Source organism: Polyodon spathula, chromosome 4 (genome assembly GCF_017654505.1).
Source record: "Polyodon spathula isolate WHYD16114869_AA chromosome 4, ASM1765450v1, whole genome shotgun sequence".
Taxonomy (NCBI): Eukaryota; Metazoa; Chordata; class Actinopteri; order Acipenseriformes; family Polyodontidae; genus Polyodon; species Polyodon spathula.
The window spans coordinates 90648683-90670489 of record NC_054537.1 but is presented as its reverse complement, the minus strand read 5'-3'; the positions used below and the strand labels follow the sequence as shown (position 1 = coordinate 90670489).

Sequence of the window (21807 nt, the reverse complement as noted above, 5' to 3'; positions counted from 1 at the left end):
AAAATATGCAAGTCATGTACTTTATGAAAGCCTGATGCGTGGTACTGTACTTTAAAAAATAGTTTTTTTTTTTTTTTTTTTCCCCTCCGGGCCACTTGCGCACAATTTGTGTCAAAAAAGTAAATAGAATTGCATTTCATTGTCATTCCAGGTCTTGCTTAAACGATGCATGAGTAAAATATGTAATTCGAATGTTTATTTCTACATAAACAAAACATTTGGATACCGACTCCTGAAAGGTTGATAACAAAATAATAATACTGAAATGTGTGATATATAATTTTAAAAACGACACTTTTCCCTCAGGCCTGTTTTTAAGGTTAAACTTAATAAACCGTGTTTTATACATCTATATAAGTAACTGTTTATAAAGTGTTGAATGAAAAACAGTTGTTTTTTTCATGTAAGTACAACCACTGGGTGATAGAGGCATTTCAATCTGATTTCATTCATTGAGTAAAAAACATTACGTTTGGTCGTGTGACGTCAAGCTATAAAAATAGCAAAAGCTCTCTAATATATATGAACATTAGATAGATAGATATATATATATATATATATATATATATATATATATATATATATATATATATATATATATATATATTGGTAGTTCATTTCTAAATATTCTTTACAAATTAAGTTTTCAGCTTTTTTTGTATGTGTTGGCACAGTTGTAATTTGTTTTTCCAGATTGCAGAGTTGTGCAATTGAAGTGTTTTTTGTCTCATCTTTGTTTGGCCAAAACTTTATAAAGTTTCTATTTCTTTGTTTAAAATGCATATTAAAGTACAACCCGCACATGTGCACACTAGACGGCTGAAATGGCGTGGTTTGAAGTTTGTGTGTAGTTTCAGTGGTGAATCCTGTAGATTTGGCTGAGGCCCACCCAAATGGCTGATATGTTGCCATCCTTTTTACATATTTATATCTCCATCTGTATATCCCAGCTTGCACGAGATTCTAATATATATAAAATCACACACACTACTTTTGAGATGGGGATGTGGGGGGTAGAGTAGTTGAGATCATGTTTACTGTTGTATCCTGTTCTTATACATATTGAGTTTGGAGGTGGGATGAGACTATAGTAAATTCCCCCTTTTCCTGTCTGCCTTGCTTGAATTCCACTGTAGTGTGGGGTGGGTGGGGGTGGTTAAAATCCATACCCTCCTTGTGTAAGAAAGGACAGGAGGTGATGTTAGAGGGTTGCCGTAAAGTTGAGCTGAGACTGATGAGCCAATCATGGCAGAGTGTGCTATGTTTATTTATTTATTTTTTTAATTCAAAGTGAAATCTTTAGGCCCTGCAGTCACTGCATTCCACCCTAGTTTGGATCTGATGTGTGCACGCCCACCATTGCGAGAATGACCTTTGTACCTGCTGTGAAATGCAAGTTGGGAATATGGTGCTGTAGAGCAGGGAGTGAAGCATTCAAAAGGTTGATGAATGGGTTACATTGCTATTGGACGAGGGTCTGGTCAATCGTTCTGTAAAGTTAAGGGTTGGGAGGTGCCCCTTTTTTAAATTAATTTATTATAAAAAAAAAAGGTGGCTACTACTATCGCCTTGTTATGATTCTCATGCCTTTCAGAAGTTATTGCTAATGTCTAATATAAATAAGACTTCATAAGCAAGTTTTTTGACTGATCTGTTTTCACTGTGTGCAAACCCAACTATGTGGGGGCAACAACAGAAAAACATTAAGCTTTTGAAAGCACTATAGGTTACCCACTCTGCACTATTGCTAATGTAAAAGAGAAGCTGGTTTGGTGGAGTGGCTCACGTATAATCAGATTGTCCCATATGAGTACCCTGGTTGTCATTTGGTGGTTGTTTGGATGGAAGAACTGACATGGGCCACCTGAGGAGGGAGGGGGTTGGAAATTTGCGTGCATACACACATTGAAACACTTTGTATGACTGAGTGCATTCTGAGCCGCTGTGTGAGTGATCTGAGCCTACTTTCCTCGCTTGTCTTTGTTTTTGTTTACTCCTACAGCAGCTCCACCCAAGTCTGTTTCTTGCACAGTGTTGTGAGCTCACAGTGTTGATGGGAATTCTCAATACATTTTTTAAACTTAAATAAATATAAATGTGTATCATAAGTAACAGCACTTTTTTTTTTTTTTTGCATTTTGTATCCCCACTGTTACACAATATAGATACAACTAGATTAAAATCGACATTGTGGGGTCTGTTCTAGTGTTATATATTGAAGATTTTTTTTTTTTTCCTGTGTTTGGAATCATAACTCTTTCGTGCTCTTATTTTAAGTTTAATGTTAAACATGGTAACAAAATATCGCCTTCCCACTAATATAGTCTCCTCTGAAGAAGTGTACATTCTTTCCATAATTTGTGATCTATGTGTAACTTCCTGTATACTGTTTAAAAAGTGCCTGATCTCTGACCCCAATAGCTAACACTGGCAGCTGTTGCGTTATTGGCGAGCCTGTCTGTTCGTAGAACTGTGGGCCTCCTGGTAGTCTGTCTGTCTTACTGCTTTAAGCTCAAACTTCTTGTTTGCTCCTTTTTATAAAGCATAGAGTCCAGGTCGGATAATGGCTGTTCGATAGAAGTCCCCACATTGTTGTAATTTGAGCATCTTAACCTTGAAGACATTTTCTACACAGGATATCACTGAATTGTTGTTTTTGGCATGATTTGGTGATCACTGAATGAAAAGTCACCTGAAGTTTAGGGGAATTGTCTATTAAAATTTGCTACACCAAGTGGGCACATTTAACATGGGTTTTAGAGTAAGCAATTCGCTTAATTAGGTGTTCTGCTATTTGGTAAAGAAAGATGTTTTGCAGGAAACCCATGTGGGTGCACTTCCAATGAAAAACATTTCATTCAGGCTATTGAATTATTGCCCACTTCCTACTAAATTTGAGACAATTAAAATTCTTTAACTATCTTCTACTATAGGTAGGTACACTTCTATTTAAAATAATTAATAAATTTAATTGGCAGTGCAGTTAGTTGGATAACATACACACGAGTCATAGCTGAAACCTGCTTCTCTCAACTTCTGCTTCTGTAAACTGGGTATTTTTCACTAAGTGACAGTAATGTCCCCACCAAAACCATGCAGCCAAATTAGACATTGGAAACATTTAGTCACTGGGGACTTAAGTATAGAAGATCAGCCAATGGAATTCCTGTGCTTGCATTTTGTCTGCAATATTGCATGTTATGTATTTGTTGCCTTCTGTGTTCCTTTTTTGAGAGCTTTTAGTATACATCTGTGCAGCTGTTGCAGAAAATGTTTGGCGTATCCACTATTACCATTGATGCCTTGTTTGCAATAGAACACCTCCTTTTTTAATGTTGCTGGAAGGGAATTGGCTACAATGCATTTGTTTTAGTCCAAATTGGTGTTTTATTAATATGCAGGGCTGTATTTGCTCACTTTATTCAAATAGACAAACTGACTCGCTATACCACTGACCACTCAAATTTACTTGAATTTTAAATAGGAAGTGAGGCTGTTTGGGGGCCCTTCATCTTCGCTATAGAATCTTGCAGCAAGACATTGGCTCCAGTCATTAGTTTGAACTGTATTCCAACCAGCACGTTTCCCTTGCTACAATATGGAGGCACCCTTCCCCCTTCCCCAAAGGGCATTTCAAGGCTGAATTCCTACAGATTTTTTTTCCACAATGGGGGCAATCAGGAAATTCTGACTTTTAGAAACTTTGTCGCAATTAAATACGAGACATTTTGAAATTTGCATATACATGTTAGGTAGTACAGTTGTTAATCTATTTTAGATTGCTTTTGAGTTGGAATATAAACAAATGGCTGAAATAGTAGCTTGTGTTTTTTTTTTATTTTTTTGTGTACCAGCAAGCAAATGGAAATGATGTCTTGCACAAAAATAAAGTACTATGTGTAATATATATATATATATATATATATATATATATATATATATATATATATATATATATATATATATATATATATATATATATATATATATATATATATATATATATATATATATATATCTAATAATAAAATCTATAAACTGTGAAACCACCCGTTGAGCTCTTTGTGATTCTGGACAGAGTTCAAAAGCTGGCCTAATTATGTCCATGAATTCTAATGGTCTTGTTAAGATTATGTTGCTCAAATGTTGGATGCACTTTAATGGTTAATTTGCATCACACACTAGTAGTGTATCCTACAAGTTGGGCCTACTACCTGCATGAGCTATATTTTTAAATGAAGAGGACAGCAAAACTTTACATAATTCTGCATTCAATTAAAGCTGCATATTTACATTTAACAGTTTATACATTAATAACAAAGTGTCCTTTCATAACCTGAAAGGACACTATCCAGTAACTGTTAGTGTACAATATAAAGCTATTATTGATAACTACTTCAAGTACAATTTTTTTAGGAGTCAGATTTTATTGGTATTGACATGTTTTACACAACTATTGTAATCTTGTCCTGAAGTGGCACAGACCTATTAAAATAGCCGTTCCACACCTTTTTTTACTGTTCAGTTTAGATGAATATTTGGATTAGTTTTTAGTTATCACATTGTCTTATCCACTGCGGTCCAGTTGACTGCTATAATACGAATTGTGAATGCCCAGATCTACACTGTATGCTAGGCACACAAATTATTGGAACTGGCTGAATAGATGTAAGTGGGAGCTGCAGACCAGAACTACAATATGTAATTGGTATAATATGAAAAAAAGTTTTTCTAGATGTGGTGTAAAATGAATTGCAAAAACTCCAGACAATCTAGTTTTGTGAAGTATTTAAAAAACATGTGTATTCTGAGAGACTCTCCTGCTCGCCATATACTTCAAACATTATTTATATACTGGCACACTTATACCAAACAGAAACCAAAACAAAATAACTTCCCTGCCACAACAAACACACTGTACAAAGAAACAGACTTTTATTTATTTTTCTCTTGTCTTGTATGTTATACAATTTATATATCTGTATCTAAAATACCAATTAAAGCATAAAAAAAATCTAAATATTGTAAATGCAAATATGAAAAACCATCCCTTACAGCTTTAATTTGTCAAGACAAACAAACGTATTCCTTAGAGTGTAAAACATGCATTGCATAAAGCTTCAGAATTAAATTGGAGATGGGAAATGTCAATGTTTTTTCTACCAAAAATGTCATGTGCCTTTCATTGACAAACATTCTAAGGGAGATGATCTAGAATCTAGATCAACTGGTTTAAAAGATGGCTCAAGTCTTGTATGAGTTTTTAGTGTGTTGTGTATCTAAATGCAATTCATTATTATTATAATTTTTTTTAGCTGTAGTTTACTTTTTGAATATAATTCAATTTCTGTAAAATGTGGACTACTGTTTTAAAATTAAGCAGTTAAATTTTCACATGCAATTTCTAGGTTAATAAATGTGCCCCCATTTGGAATAGTTTAAGTATAGAATTGTATTAATAGATTTAATCTTCTACATACTTGAATTAAATTTTCAACATGGTACATTAAACTCTGTTAGCCCTATGGTTGACTGCCTTCCAACCCCACACAGAAATTGACTTTCAGATTTAGAAAGCAAATTTATAAGTTAGTTTTACTTTTAATTGCATTCCTAGATTGTGAAATTTGCATAATCAGTAAAAATAGTTTTAATGTGCCAAAATAACAAATGCATGACTTGTGATTTGCCTCGTTTGTTTGTTTTATTTATTTATTTTTGTTGTTGTGTGGATATTAGAGCTGTGTTTGAAGGTTAGTTTGCTAGCTAGGAATTTGAAGGTAGTTTTAAACCTTCGAAGGTTCGTCAGGTGGCATTCGTGCACTTTTTTTTCTGTTAACAGAAACCATTTGACAATGTGTGAAATACTATGTCACACATTAAATGTTACTCGCAAGCAAAATTCCATCTTTTGATTTGTATAATGCGTATTGCATAAACAAAAGTTGAAGTATTAAAATCCACTACCAAATCGTTATATGTAGTAACTCTATGGCGCCGCTGCCGTGTATGGAGCAGGGTATATGACAAAGCACTTGGGGGACGGGGGGCGGGGTATACTTATGGCGGTTGTAGAGCTTCAGTAAAGTATGCACTGAATACCTAGTTTACAAGACAGAGTAAAGTGCTGTGGTAGAATATGTTTGAAATGTACAAAATGTACACTAACACTACATTTTTAATTTTGAAAACCTGAGCACTGTCCGCTGCCCTCCAGCTCATGTTATCCAGAGGCAAACCTTTAGTTTCTTCATTTGCCATCTTGACAGCAAAGCATTATATAGCATAAGCTGCATTGAAAGAAATGTCTCAATCCCTCTGCTGTTTGGGATTTTTTTGTTAAAAGCCCAGACAACCAAAAAAGAAACTGTTAACTGTTGCAAGTGACTGATGTATCATGGAGGCACAACCAATCTCTAAGATCACTTGACAAGTGTAAGTTCATATTATTAATAGTAGTGTTAATATTTTTAGCAATAGTAAAATGTGACTGACTGAACCTGCTTGGAACAGTGACTGTTAAAGCTTTGTTTTGCCTAAGTCCGGTACAGTCTTTGCTTGTATGCTGGTGAAACTTGATTTTTGATTGAGCGTTTTATGTAAGACCAAAATCATCTATGCTTTTTTTTTCTGGCCTCATTTTAAGTTTAGAAATTTACTTAACTATTCATGAATAACTTTTTCATGGTGTGCTGTTATTTCAGATCATTATTTGACCAAAGCTGTATACAACTCGATTCTTGTGCTGTAAAGAAGTACTGGTTTATCTGAAACTGATTGCCCACAGGGCAGTTCTAAAATTATCAAACGTTTGTATACATTTAATCTTGACTTTGTTTCAAAGGTAAGATTTGGTGAAATAGGCTGTTAATCATATAGGATGCCTATGCCCCAATACTCAGTTACATCTTGACCCCATCCACATTGGTCATTAAGGGGTGTTCTTCAAATGGACAGTTTACTTTTGATATATGTACTTGTTGAGTTAATTGATTAATGGAGGTGTGTTTTGCAGTTGAAATCTGGATAACTGTTCCTTTCACTGTAGTTGAGTTGGAACAATGCAGCAGGAAGGTGTGCTCAAGTAATATCTTGCTTGAAGGGGATGACCAAGGATCTCAGTATTTGCCAATGTTCTATGATGGATTTTATTTCTGCTGATTTTAGTGCTTGTTGTGTTTTGAGAGCAGCGACTGAAGTCAGATGGGAACTCCTCTTTGTTGCTGTTTGATTGGGAAACACACAGGGAGCAAACAGCCTTGACTTCAAGGGATAAGAATGCAAGGAATTTTATTGCTCAAATGTGATAAAGTAATGCAACTTCTATGATCAAAAACCCCAACCGGTTTGAGCCTGGACCTTGATGGAATACTTCCTTTGTGCCTTGTAATGAATAGTGTTTAGTTAACGGATGTAATAAAACTTAAACCTGTTGGTTGGTAATACCCAAGTTTAAGTATGGCTTGTGTTCCACAGGGCAGCTATTTTGTTGCTACTGAAGTAACTGCTGTTTTAAACTGCATTATTCTTTGTTTTAGAGAGCAGCAACAATATGAAAGATTTCTGTCACATTGTGTTTTTTGTTTTTCCAGGAAACCTATTTTAACAATTTCCCCCTCTGAGACCCTGGTGTACTTGCATTACAAGTGTGAATGAGACTAAGTTAAATTATTGTTAATGTCTGTCTTCCCTTTTTTTCCCCTCTTTTTTGAAAAAAAAAAAAAACACAGGAGTCGCAAACTTCAGATCAGGAACATCCCGCCACACCTGCAGTGGGAGGTAAGTGGGTGTGTTAATTTCGGGAATAATATGTTTGCAAGATTGAAAAACAAAGAAAACTCGTGCTCTTTCTCTCCTCTTCTGACTCTCTCTCTGAACCTCTACACAGCAGAGTGGTTCAGAACTAAAATAAATGTCACTGTTGGATTTTCAAACTTTTTTTTTTTTTATTAGTGATTGGCTTGTCCTAAATTTATTTATTTTTACATCTGAAAAAAATAATGGCAGACAAAGATCTACATTTTCCTGAAGGAACCAATCCCTAAACTTGGAGGATGAGTATCTTACAATAAATCTTCAAACATTTGGGTGAACATAAATTCTGTAAACATCCCTAAGATTTATTCTAAGTTTAACTAACTTTTCTCTGAGGGATTTCCTTTCAAATGGTTCCTTGGGATAACCGCTAACCCTCCAGGTTTCAATGCAACTAGTTTTTGATTGGACCCTTGGTGACATTGCATTAGGTAGGATATTGCTACCTAGGTCTGTAGCATCTGTGGGTTGGCAGGAGTTGAGTCTGTGGGGATGTGGGTGTACTTTCTGAAGGTCTTGTGCTACTCCCATGCTCAGCTGGCACCACGCCTCTGGCATGTGTGCAGTGACTTTATCTTTTAATTGCGCTCAGGAAATCTTAGCCTGTACAAAAACTGAAATCGGTGTTACACTGCCTTTTAGCATCTTGTGGGCAATTAAAAGGTAAGGAATATTGTTTGCTTGAAAATAAAGAAGTCTGTTGGAATGCTTTAACTGCTAGGAGGGAACAGTGTAAAGTGTGTTCATAAATTTGCTGATGGATAAAAACATGAGAAATCTGTTAACTTTGTTTGCTGCAGGGATTATATACTGTTGTAGTTTGCCATGTCGGAGAAAGAGGCCACACAGGAGTAGGTGGCTGCTCACTTCTGAAATGCTGGGGAATTCCAGCAGGTGCTGCTGTCCTCTTCAGACATTACACTCGCATGTTTAGGCCAAGTACAACCAACCATTGAAATGTAAAGGAATTCACACCTGTAATACCTATAACTCAAATCAGAGTTGATGTGCTTCATCTATACAGAATTGTCAGACAATCTGTACACCTGGCAACTGTGGTAGGATTTACTGCTTTTTTTTTTTATTGGTTTTATTTAGTTTTAGTGCTAAACTAATGTGGTTATATATTAATATAATTTGCTGTTGATGAACCAATATGTCGGTAGTTCATATTCAACACTTTTCTCAGTGCTGTCCACCGGGACTTCTGGAACTTGGTTATGTAGTGTTTGTTTTGCAGCATGGTGCTTTTAAGACCTGCTTGTCTTACCAAATTTGTGGAACCATGGTTTTATTTATTTATTATTCATGTTTTTGTACCTTTTAAAAGAAGTCTTGCTCAGTGAATTTGCTCAGGCCTAGTGTTGTCTGTAGACGGCAGCAATATACACCTATTCTATTCTGATTTAATACATATTTTGGTACACATGACTTTTAGGTACCTTTGATAGATGGTACTTGGTGTACAGTGAATTGCATCTTATTGCTAAGGGGGGGCAGAAAAATCTAGGCTAAAGCAATTGGCTATCCGATTACCAAGATAACAAGTGTAAGAAGGGCTTTGATGTTACAAAGGTTTTTTTTAAATGTTTTATTTGTAGTAGCTTCAATACTTTCTTTATAACCTTGCTTAGACAACTTCACTATAAAGCACTTTCTTAAATGGCAATAATCTGAAATGTTGAATAAATGGTCACGTAAAAAAGAATGAAAAGGTCTTTTAAACGCCTCATTGTGTCTTTGTTTTTCACTAGTTTGTCAAGGAAGCTTGCCAATAAGATTGCTTGCCATGACCTTCAGTTATAGAGAGTTGCATGAGGTTATGTCACACAGTATTTGCACTGCTGAAGTCATGTAAACAGATATGTTTTCATGGTGATTTTACCTAGCCTTCTAGTCATACAGTATTTCAGACATGCATTTCCTATAGCACGTGGTATGTGCGTGGTACGTCGCACACAATGACTGCAGAGAGAATTTATAAACTGCGTGGAAACTGCCACTGTTTAATATTGAAACCCACTTTCCTTGGCTGGGTTCCTAAGAAATGTAATCTCTGCAGTGAATTGTGGGATTGTAGTCTTGGGTTGTGTCTGTTTTAAAATTGACAAAGCAGTACATTTGTAGATTGCTTAAGGCAGCACCTTTTTACCAGTGCCACTGTGGATTCTGTGTGTTTTGACCGTAGAGTAAGTGGCTGTTAGTGAGAACTTCATTCCAGAGTGGTGGTCTGCAAAAATAAAGGGGTCCCTCAAGAGGAACTGCCACCTTGAGCAGTGCTTTCTGCAAAAGCAAGAGAGGTGGTTGTATTGGTTATCCACACTAGCTACCCCTTCATTCCTCCCCCTCCTCGTTTCTGAACGTGTTGCTTGTTTGTAGATTAAGAACATAAAGTTTGGTTGTTAGTAGCTTATTGATCCCAAAATCTCATCAAGCAGCTTCTTGAAGGATCCCAGGGTGTCCGCTTCAACAACATTACTGGGGAGTTGATTCCAGACCCTCACAAGTGTCTCCTATTTTCTGTTCTGAATGCCCCTTTGTCTAATCTCTTGTTTCTTTTTTCAGTCTGAAAAAGTCCTTTGGGTTGACAAGGTCAATACCTTTTAGAATTTAGAATGCTTGAATTAGGTCGCCACGTAGTCTTCTTTGTTCAAGACTGAACAGATTCAATTCTTTTAGCCTGTCTGCATATGACATGCCTTTTAAGCCTGGGATAATTCTGGTCGCTCTTCTTTGCACTCTTTCTAGAGTAGCAATATCTTTTTTTATAGCGGTGACCAGAACTGCACACAATATTCAAGATGAGGTCTTACTAGTCCATTGTACAGTTTTAACATTACTTCCCTTGATTTAAATTCAAAACTTTTCACAATGTATCCGAGCATCTTGTTAGCCTTTTTTATAGCTTCCTCACATTGTCTAGATGAAGACATTTCTGAGTCAACAAAAACTCCTAGGTCTTTTTCATAGATTCCTTCTCCAATTTTAGTATCTCCCATATGATATTTATAATGTACATTTTTATTTCCTGCGTGCAGTACCTTACACTTTTCTCTATTAAATGTCATTTGCCATGTGTCTGCCCAGTTCTGAATCTTGTCTAGATCATTTTGAATGACCTTTGCTGCTGCAACAGTGTTTGCCACTCCTCCTACTTTTGTGTCTTCTGCAAATTTAACAAGCTTGCTTACTATACCAGAATCAAAATCATTAATGTAGATTAGGAATAGCAGAGGACCTAATACTGATCCCTGTGGTACACCACTGGTTACCACACTCCATTCTGAGGTTTTTCCTCTAATCAGTACTTTCTGTTTTCTACATGGTAACCACTCCCTAATCCATGTACATGCTTTTCCTTGAATCCCAACTGCGTTCAGTTTGAGAATTAATCTTTTGTGCGGGACTTTGTCAAAAGCTTTCTGGAAATCTAAATAAACCATGTCATATGCTTTGCAATTATCCATTATCGATGTTGCATCCTCAAAAAAATCAAGCAAGTTAGTTAGACACGATCTCCCTTTCCTAAAACCATGTTGACTGTCTCCCAGGACCCTGTTACCATATAGGTAATTTTCCATTTTGGATCTTATTATAGTTTCCATAAGTTTGCATATAATAGAAGTCAGGCTTACTGGTCTGTAGTTACCTGGTTCAGTTTTGTTTCCCTTTTTGTGGATCGGTATTACGTTTGCAATTTTCCAGTCTGTCGGTACCACCCCTGTGTCAAGAGACTGCTGCATGATCTTGGTTAGCGGTTTGTAAATTACTTCTTTCATTTCTTTGAGTACTACTGGGAGGATCTCATCCAGCCCAGGGGATTTGTTTATTTATGAGCTCCTAGTCCCTTTAACACTTCTGCCTCAGTTATGCTAAGTTATTTAAAACTGGATAGGAACTGGATGACATGTGGGGCATGTTGTCAGTATCTTCCTTTGTAAAAACTTGTGAAAAATAATCATTTAATATATTTGCTATTTTTTGTTCTTCATCTACGACTTGCCATTTTGTATCTCTTAAACATTTAATCTCCTCTTTGAATGTTCGCTTGCTGTTGTAATATTGGAAAAACATTTTGGAATTGGTTTTAGCTCCCTTAGCAATGTTCATTTCTATTTCTCTCTTGGCCTTTCTAACTTCCTTTTTGACTTGCGTTTGCAGTTCTGTGCACTCTTTCTGCGTACTTTCTTTTTGGTCCTTTTTTAATGCTCTGTAAAGTGCCTTTTTTCGCTGAATTTTTTTTTAATTGATCTATTAAACCATTTTGGCAATTTAATTTTACATTTAGATTTGTCTGGTTTTGCGCCTCTAGTACTACATTTTTGAAGAACAACCATCCTTCTGTGGGTGTTTTCTCTATTTTACTCCAATCTACTTCTGTTAGTCTCTGTTTCATACCTTCATAGTTTGCTTTTCTAAAATTGTAAACCTTAGCTTTAGTCATTACTTTTGGGGTTTTAAAGAACACTTCAAATGAGACCATGTTGTGGTCTGAGTTTGCTAGTGGTTCTCTGACCTCTATTTTAGTTATTCTATCTTCGTTATTTGAAAAGGCTAAATCAAGGCATGCCTCCCCTGTAGTCGGTGCCTTGACAAATTGTGTTAAGAAGCAGTCATTTGTCATTTCCACCATTTCTATTTCATCCTTCGTGCTCCCCACCGGGTTTTCCCATTTTATTTGGGGGAAGTTGATGTATGGCTTCTCCTTTGCTACACGCATTTCTAGTGTCATTGTATAACAGATTATTGTGCTCACCGTCTGAATCTGGCGGTCTACAGCATGCTCCTATTATTATGCCCTTTTGAATTTGTCTTATTGATTCGGTTTTATTTTCTTTGTCCAGGTTTAACACCTGGGCTTCAAGACTGTTTCTTATGTATAGCGCCACCCCTCCTCCTCTTCTGTCTTGCCTGTCTTTCCTATACAATGTATACCCACAAATATTATATTCATCCCCATCACTCTCAGACAACCAAGTTTCTGTAACACCTATCACATCATAGTTACCTGTTAGTGCAGTAGCTTCAAGTTCTAGAATTTTGTTTCTGATACTTCTAGCATTTAGATAAATACATTTAATGGTTGTCTTACCTGAGTTCTTGTTTTGATGCGGTCTCCCTTCTGTTTTTTTGTTGATTTCTCCCCCCTTCCTTTCTAGTTTATATGCTTCTGAACCTGCTCGAGGATCTTTTCTCCAAGTAGACTGGTTCCCTTGTTATTTAAATGCAGTCCATCCCGTCTATACAGATAGTCCTCAATGTAGAATGTGGTCCATTGATCAAGATAGGTTTAGCCTTCCCGTGTGCACCACATCTTCAGCCATGCGTTTTGATTAATTATTTCCAGCTGTCCATATGGTCCTTTGCAAGGTCCCAGTAGTATACCAGAAAATACCACAGTTTTGGTTTTCTTTTAATTTCCTTCCTAGCTCTCTGAATTTGTTTTGCAGGGATTTTGGTTTGTCTCTTCCAATGTTTGTACCGATGTGGACGACTACTACCGGGTCGTCTCCTGTCCGTTCTAGGAGCCTATCCACGTTCTTAGTGATGTCCAAACTGCGAATTGAACTTGCTGTGTTTCTCAATATGGAGTCCCCAACAATCATGACCTCCCTTCTTTTTGCTGTCTGGTCACCACTGTCAATGGGGTCCTGGATGTTGTTCCTTTCATTCTCTTGTTGTTGGTTCTGCTCATCAAAATTCTGAAGTGACTCATTTGTTGGTTGTTTTGATTTCTGGTGGTTGTGTTTGACGAAGTTTATTTTTTTCCCTGCTTCTGCCTACCTGAACCCAGCTGTTCTGACCTTCTATCTCCCTGGTGGCTTTCAGTCTGTTAGGGGTGATGCAGACTTCCATGAATTGTGGGTGTGCCAGTTCCTCAAGATCCTGTTGCTGTCTCGCTTCTTCCAGCTCCATTTCTAGCATACTTACTAGTTTGTGCAAATCCTGGATCACGCAGCACTTTACGCACACTTGGTTTAGCTCCGCTGGGTTTTCTCGGATTTCCCACATCAAGCAGGTGTCACAGATTACTGGCTTGAAGACCATGTTGAGGGTTTTTTTTTTTTTTTTTTTTTTTTAAAGTTTAGTTTCTTCTGCAGCTTTCAAACTGCTTCTAAACTGCGCTGTACTTTTCCACGCCTGTACTTCTCCCACTCGCTGTCGCTGGGAAGACTGCCTCGTTTAACTGCGTTGTTCTGCTGTGCTGTTGGCTCCTCCCCTTGCCCGTGTCTCAGAACGGCGCTGAATTTGAATCAGCTGCTCCGAGTTTCAACTTGTTTATCAGAAAATCTCTGTATAGAAGTGGAAGGTGGCAGTTTGCTCTGCTGTTGATCAACCAATCCTCAAATGGAGATAGTCAGTTCCTGCCTATGGTGCACCTGTTGTATAAAACAACTTGCCAAGACCCAAGTGATAGTAAAGCATTGACTTAGTGCGTGTACTTGTTTGTTTCTGCATTGTTCTGAATGGTTAATATATGCAACTGATGACTTGAAAAATCGCTCAACTATAAACATGCTGTGTTCAGGCAAGTGTTGTGTATGGAAATGATGATTTCACCTTTTTAAATGTGTGCAGTGTAATATGGGAAATAGGACTACACCCAGGGCATCTTGGGTATAGGACTGAATTGTAGTCTGTAAAATGTGTCATTTTGTTTCCCCAAGGCCCAAATTAATGCCTATGTTAAATACTGGGAGCGAGATGGTTTAAAGCAGATGTCAATTCCAACAGCAATCATTGTTGATATTAAGCAAGTAACAAATAAGGCAGACTTGAGTATTTCAGCAGGAAATTAAATGCATTGATAGTTTAAAAAAAAAAAAAAATGGAGGCAAATGGAGGGTCTATGGTACACTGAGTGTTTGGTCAAGGCTAAGCTAGTCTGAAGTAGGAGCAAGCATCTTCTCTCTTGCTGCAGGATTGTGGTATTGGTTGTAAAGGTGAAAAGATTGTTGCATAACTTCTAACAACACTTTTTAAAATTGATTTATTATACAGAATCTCTCTTTTAAACAATTTAGGAAACCTGGTTTTGGAGTTTGCCATTCACATGGCATGAATGTCCAACTTCCTAATCAACATGATTTGTGTGTTTTTATGAGTGTGTGCATATGCCTGCACTATACAGCTCATCAAGAAAACTTTCTGTGAATGCTTGCCAGTTAGTACGTTTTCAGACATTGTTGTCATTCCCAAGTTATTTGTATTAAATGAAACGCTGCTTTTTAGCCTGGCAACCTAATCCTGATGCATTTCTATATCAAATCTGCTCATGTAATTGGTTTAATCAGACCTGTTAAGTATACCCATTTTGTAGTTGTGTCTTCAAAAAAGGTTATTGGCTTAGAGTACCTTTTTTTTTTTTTTTTTTTTTTTTTTTTTTTTTTTTTTTGCACAATAAAATTCATCATCCAGTAGATCCACACAGAAAAAGAATTACAGATGGGGGTGGAGGAGTGACTTTAATCTCCCCTCCCCTCTTGCAATAAAGCACAAACTCCACCTGATGAGTTTTCAATAAAAACAAGTTAGAAAAAAATATGAAACACTAACAATTAAACAAAAATAAATCCTAACTGCCACACAGCCACCCAAATTATAGAACGGTGTACGAGGGTTTTAATAATCCATGCTGTCCAGTACTGAATTTAAAAAAAAAAAAAAAAAAAAAAAAAAAAAAAAAAAAAGCCTGAAAGCATTCCTGCTTTCTATTAGCATCCTCTGCAAGTCCGAGTGTCACAGTCTCGCTAAAACCAATGACCTTGGCAAAGAGACAGGACTATCGCAGATATACAAATCATTCAAGATTTAATGTTCATATTCTCGCCAAAGCTGGACTTGAAACACTGAATGTCCATAACAGGTCACATAAAATAAGGCATCCATCAAAAGGTACTGTCAAGTGAGCCATGAACAAATGCTTGGTCTCATACCTTTACTGGCAGTGGCATCAAATAGCCAAATTCAAACAGCCCTTCATCTACACTGGATATGACCTGGAGCAAGAAACTCCTCTGTCTACACCAACATCTTCACTGTCCCGTATACTAACTTACAGCAATAAATACTCTCTCTCTCTCATATGCACACACACAGCACCTCTCACCTGAACAGTTCTTTTTAAAACAGCAGAAGGACACACCAGTGGAAATCATTAAGCGTGTAAATCCCTCCTTGCTATGTTTGTAAATGGAGAAATGCCATTTTATAATCCAACTGTGGTACTCCAAGATGTGGTGAAATATCACAGTGGTGTGGGGTCTGTAAAGTTCAGTTTTAATACTCCATTTGAGTGCATGTTTTCTTGTGTAATAAATCCACATTTTATTACAACATGAGAATAAAGCTTGTTTTTGTGCAGTTTTCAAACTTATGCTGGACACACTTATCCATACAAAATAGAAGTTCCTACTGCACAAGGCTGAAACTGCAATTTGATTTTAAAACCACAAGTTACTTTGCGTATTGCAGAAGTGGCGTTCAGTACATGTGCTGGTGAAGCAAGGGTCATTATGCAGTTTTGCTGGTCGTAGACCTGAAGTTGGAACAAGAGCTATTAAGACGTGTAGTGTTGGGGAAAAGGAACACCAAAAAGTGCCCAGCCTACTTAATCCGAAATAAATCCTAATGTGCGAACAAACTTGCCAAACTCTTTGCTTCACGTGAATAATGCAGGCGGTCGGTTTTCTTTACGATTTGTAGTCCAGTGCTGCTATTGAAATCCACAACACTGAGTGGGGATGCTTGTCCATTGATTGGGATCTGTAGCGATTTGTTGCACTCAGTTAGTGAAAATATTTGCTTACACACGTAAGTGGACCCGAACAAAACCAGCATTTTCTTGGTTACATTTGAGGATATTTGGGAACTTGGAGGAATAAAACTTGTATTACTGAATTGTGCTTTTCTTTGATGGTAGTGTCACTGGAGTTCGGTGAGCTCCAGCTGCAATTCCTGGGGCTTTCTCATAGTCAAATGAAAACGGGCACAACAGCAGTTCTAGGGGTCTTCTGTTTTTTTTTTTTTTTTTTTTTTTTTTTAAAATCGGTCAGAATCAACTAGAAGATTCCCCATGCAAGTCCCTCAGAATTTTGCTGTACTTGGCTGCCTTCTCTGATGCCTCTTCCAAACACTTGTTTTGGAAAGTGAGCAAACACTTTGCTCGTTGTTTTGCAAATAGAACTTGCATAACTTTGAAAGCTTTCACACTGAAGTACAATTCATGTACAGACACACCCTTACCTTGCAGCTAAGTGGTAAGTTCGTTCAAATGCAAGGTTAGAAACTCCCACTTGCCCAAAGTGAATTAAATCTTTGTATGCTGAAAACATTCATTATCATATAATAGACGTATCCCCCACCAACTCGACACAACTGTCATGACAGTAAAATAGACAGTGAAACATTCTTACCTTTGTATAAGTTGGTGATCGGGATTGTGCAGATCATATAGGCACTGTTGGCATGTATTGTAGTTAGCAAAGGAGGCCAGTTGTACTAACGAGAAATGGGCCACATTTTCACTAAACATTTTAAAACTAATAAATACACAATTACCACAAGGAACATTTAACATATGTTGCTTAAAACATAAACCAATATTCATAATCAAGTTGTTTTCTTATACCAATACAGTACTAGAGTACCATTTTAATATTAAAACATTCACTGGCAGTTCTGACAAATCAAATATCAAAATCCATTGATGGTCCCCATCTTTCTTAAATCTGTGTTTCCATCTGTGTGTATTTATAAAAAAAAACAAAAAACTATAAAACGAGACTTTAACTGAACCTTATTTCAGAGTCTTCTGCGGGGAAATGTAAAATGGCTTCCAAAGATTTTAAAGCTAGCAGAAAACAAACAAGCAATTAGAAACTCTAGCCTAATTCATTCTAGGTCTACCGGCCTAAGAAAAACACGCTACTGAAATCTTCCATTTTTAAATTCTTAACTTGTGAATGTGTAAATGCCTAAAGGTGGCAAAAAGAAGAAATTGAATGGGGAAAAAAATACAACAATAATTCTAAATCAAATTTCCCGCTGAAAATCTGATACTGGTAGGACCTAATTTTACTATTGCTGTAACTAAACAGAACTACACTCCTGTTCCTCTGGAGGTTTTGACAGTGAAGTGGATGAAGTTGGAGAACTTTTTGGACGTGCTACCTTCTCTAATACCCCAGTCAAGAGTCCTGCTTCTAAACGAGGTAAGACTGACACTCTGCCATACCCAAATCTTAACATGGAAACAAATTTTATTGCTGCCCTGAAATAAGTGATCAATGATAGAGCTGATGGTCTTGAAGAGCTGATTGAAGAAAACACCATAAAAAAAAATGAAGGCCTAAAGAAACACTGGACTTTCTATGTGCTGAAGTCAAGGAAATGAAAAGCAAGGTTAAGCAAGTAGAACTTTGCATAAACAAAACGGAAGGAAGGCTAGATGCATGTGAAAGCAAAATATCCGAAATTGAAAGATGTAAAAGGCATTGGGACTTAAACCTGTATAGTGTACCAGAAAAGGGAAATGAAAACATAACATTTGAAGTTATTCACATTTGTCAAACTTTTCTGGATTTTGAAAAATAAAATACCCGATGTCATTGACACTGTTCATAGACTGGGGGAAAAAAAACATCAAGGAACATCCGTCCCAGAGGGATTATTGTACAGTTCTCACTGCGGCACTACTGGGATGCGATCTGGAAAGCTGCCAAAAAGTCAGTTTCTAAAGGAAAAAGGACACCGCTTTGCAGAAGAGTTGTCACCAGCCAATAGAGAAACCCAACGGCAGCTCTGGCCCACCGTTGAAGGCACGCAATGAAGGAAGACATGCTCGAGCATTTGTAGATGGGGTTAAAGTATGATCTTCTCCCACAAATTGAAGAATCTGAACTTCGGTTTGTGGTTCAATTCTAGTCTTGTTTGGGGGTGGAGAATAATAAATAAGAACTAATATTAAATACATTCACAGAAGTATTGTTAGATCATAAGATAGGAAGTATAATGTGTTTTTGTTTCTAATTTATAGACTGCTAGTTACTGTAAAAAAGACTTGTTTTATTACATGCATGTTTTACCTTACAATATATGTTAAGTTTGTCTTGTATGTGTATGACCTAAATGGGTGTATGTATGTGTGTGTGTGTGTGTGTGTATATATATATATATATATATATATATATATATATATATATATATATATATATATATATATATATATATATATATATATATATATATATATAATATATATATATAAAATTATTATTACCGTTTAATATTACACACATTATATACACACACATAAAATATAGATGGACTATGTGTGTGTTGAATTTATGAAGTGGTCAGATGTTCTCAACTGGTAATGTTCTTTAAGTTTAAACTGTTCTTGAGAGTAATGTTTAAATTCTACTAGTTTACAATTTCATCTTTATCCATTATGTCATTCAATGCCAGGGGGTTAAGAAACAATGTTAAATGCAAAGGTTTAACATTTTTTTTCTTTATGCTTTGTACAAGTCTCACTCTTGTGAAGAAGATAAAGTTCTGGAGGTTTCAGTGGGGCATGATGTCTGGTTATCGCACGGTCAGAGTCATTCTGCTTGAGTTGCTGTTCTGAAACTTAAATTTGAAAACCTTCAATCAGAAAATGATCTTAATGGTCACTACATTACTACACTCAATTATCACATAATAATTCTTGTGATTATAATTGTCATTGAGAATTATTTTCTATTTGGAACTTTAGAAGATAATCTTACTTGGGCAAAAAAATATCTGAACTTGTGATCTGAGAGGATTTTAATAAGATGATCATACTTTGGATATATGGCCACCAAAAAGATCTCCTAATATTAAGAAGAATTTCATTTTTTATTCACTGGAAATGATAGTTGAGATTTGGAGGGGAAAAAAAAAATCCCTATTGATAAAACTTGCACCTGGAGTAACAAAGCATGTTCATGACAGCCTTCCATTAATATTTGGTTAGTATCAAGATTTATAAATGAAAATATTATAATTTTTTCCAACCGCTTAACTGATCACAATTATAATTTGATTTAACAAAAATAGACTTCATATTGGAACTAAATATCTCTACTAGAAAAAGTTAGATGTAAGTAAATTTAATTGACATGTATTTGATTAAAGCCTTAGATGAAAATATTTTTGGGAAGAATTGGGAGCTCCTGAAATTTGAAATTAGACAATTTGCATGAAACTTGGCAATAAGCAGACTAAAATGAGACAAGAGGAGGAGGAGGTGACTGCTGAAATTATTACTGTTAAAAAAAAAAAAAAAAAAAAAAAAAAAGCAGCATGCTTCAGATGGAGAGACTTGAAATTAATGAACTACAGAATAAATTGGATGAATTATATAAATTCAGGGCTAAAGGGGCTTTTATTAGGTCAAGAAAAAAAATGGTTAGAAGGAGAAACTAATTCTTTCTTTTTTTAGATTGGAAAAACACCACTTCCAGAGCAGCTCCATTGCTCAACTTATTGTGGATGGCAATATCACAGTTAGTCAAAGGAAATGGCTCCCCAATGTTCAAATTTCTGCCATAACATAAATCTAAGATCTGTAAAGTCTACTGAATGTTGTGTGTGTGTTTTTTTTTTTTTTTTTTTTTTTTTTTACTTAATAGGAAATGTTAACTATTAATGCAGAGTGAAAAAGTTTGATGGACCCATCCTGCAAGAAATTGGACTCAATCGGAAATTGCTCTTAGTACAATAATAGATGAAACAGGGTTTTTATGAAAAATAGGCATATTACAAATATTAGGATTAAATATCTTGAGTTATTTTGATTTGATATTGGAAGAAAAATTGATTTTTTTTTTTTTTAAACAAGGCTTTTGATAGTGATGCCATTTTATTTTTAATACTCGAAAGAAAATTTTAAAAAACCTCCCAAAAGCAATTAAAAACTCTTTACAACAATAGCAATAGCTCAATTAAATTAATAGTGGTTTACAGAATATTTCAATTGCAGACAAACGTTGACAATTTTTTTTTGGTTTTTCAAGAAAAAAAGATACTCTGATACCAATAGCCATTAACATAATTAAAACATTATCAAAAGCTTCGGGTCAATATTTAATTATTAAACAAATTGTAATGAAACTTCTATATTGGAAATCCCAATTAAATTAAGTAAACTATTTTTAGGAATTGTTATAAAGATAAAAACCCAGATGTACTCTAAATTTTAACGCTTCTATTGCAAAAGCAGCATAAATTAAACCAATGGCTGCAAAGAGATTTCTTTAAAAGGTAGAATTTTGCTCAGAAGGCTGAAAGCATTTCTAGACTAACCTATGCAGCTTTATCACTTGATGCACCAAAATACATAAGTAATGTGATTGATAGTCGGGTTTAACTTTTTTTTTTATATGGGGAAAAATAAAACTTGTTAGAAAATCAGTAATAATAATGAACAACTATAAATCTGGAGGCCTTAACGTTCTTGATTTTTCCACCTTAAACAATTGCTTTACTGAGGGGTGATTTGAAAGATGAATCTTTTACCTTCCTTAGACCCTTCCAAAACTTTTATTGGAAAATATTGTTTATTGAATAATGCTAAAAATAATAAATGTATACGATCTCTTTATAATTATCTAGTATTCATTCCTTATACTGTGGCTTATTGGCGTGGGTTTATTGAGGCTATAAACTGGAGAAAAACTTGGATTTTGCCCAACAAGTACTTGTTAACCAGTAAAATTAAAGAAATCCTGTTAAGAATTTTGAAGAAACTTCCATGCCACTGATCTTAATTGCTCATTGTGTAATAACTTCGCTGAAACAATATTGTGCTTATTTTGGATTGTAGACACACCAGAATTTTTTGGAAAAATCATCTGGTTCCTTTTATCAGCAATATTTAAAAGTAAAAAAATAAATAAATAAATCTTAAATACACATTGGTAATGTACTGTTTAGTTTCACCAGTTACACTATTGAAAGGAA

At 35.7% G+C, this 21807-nt stretch overlaps 1 protein-coding gene across 2 annotated transcripts in view; it reads left to right on the top strand.

Moving 5' to 3' along the window:
* LOC121315088 (insulin-like growth factor 2 mRNA-binding protein 3) overlaps positions 1 to 21807 on the top strand; it is a 46598-nt gene that overhangs the window by 2589 nt on the left and 22202 nt on the right. For both annotated transcript variants that reach the window (XM_041248992.1, XM_041248993.1), the window contains exon 3: positions 7731 to 7779. In XM_041248992.1, the coding sequence (XP_041104926.1) occupies positions 7731 to 7779 (49 nt within the window). The remainder of the gene's footprint in view (positions 1 to 7730; positions 7780 to 21807) is intronic.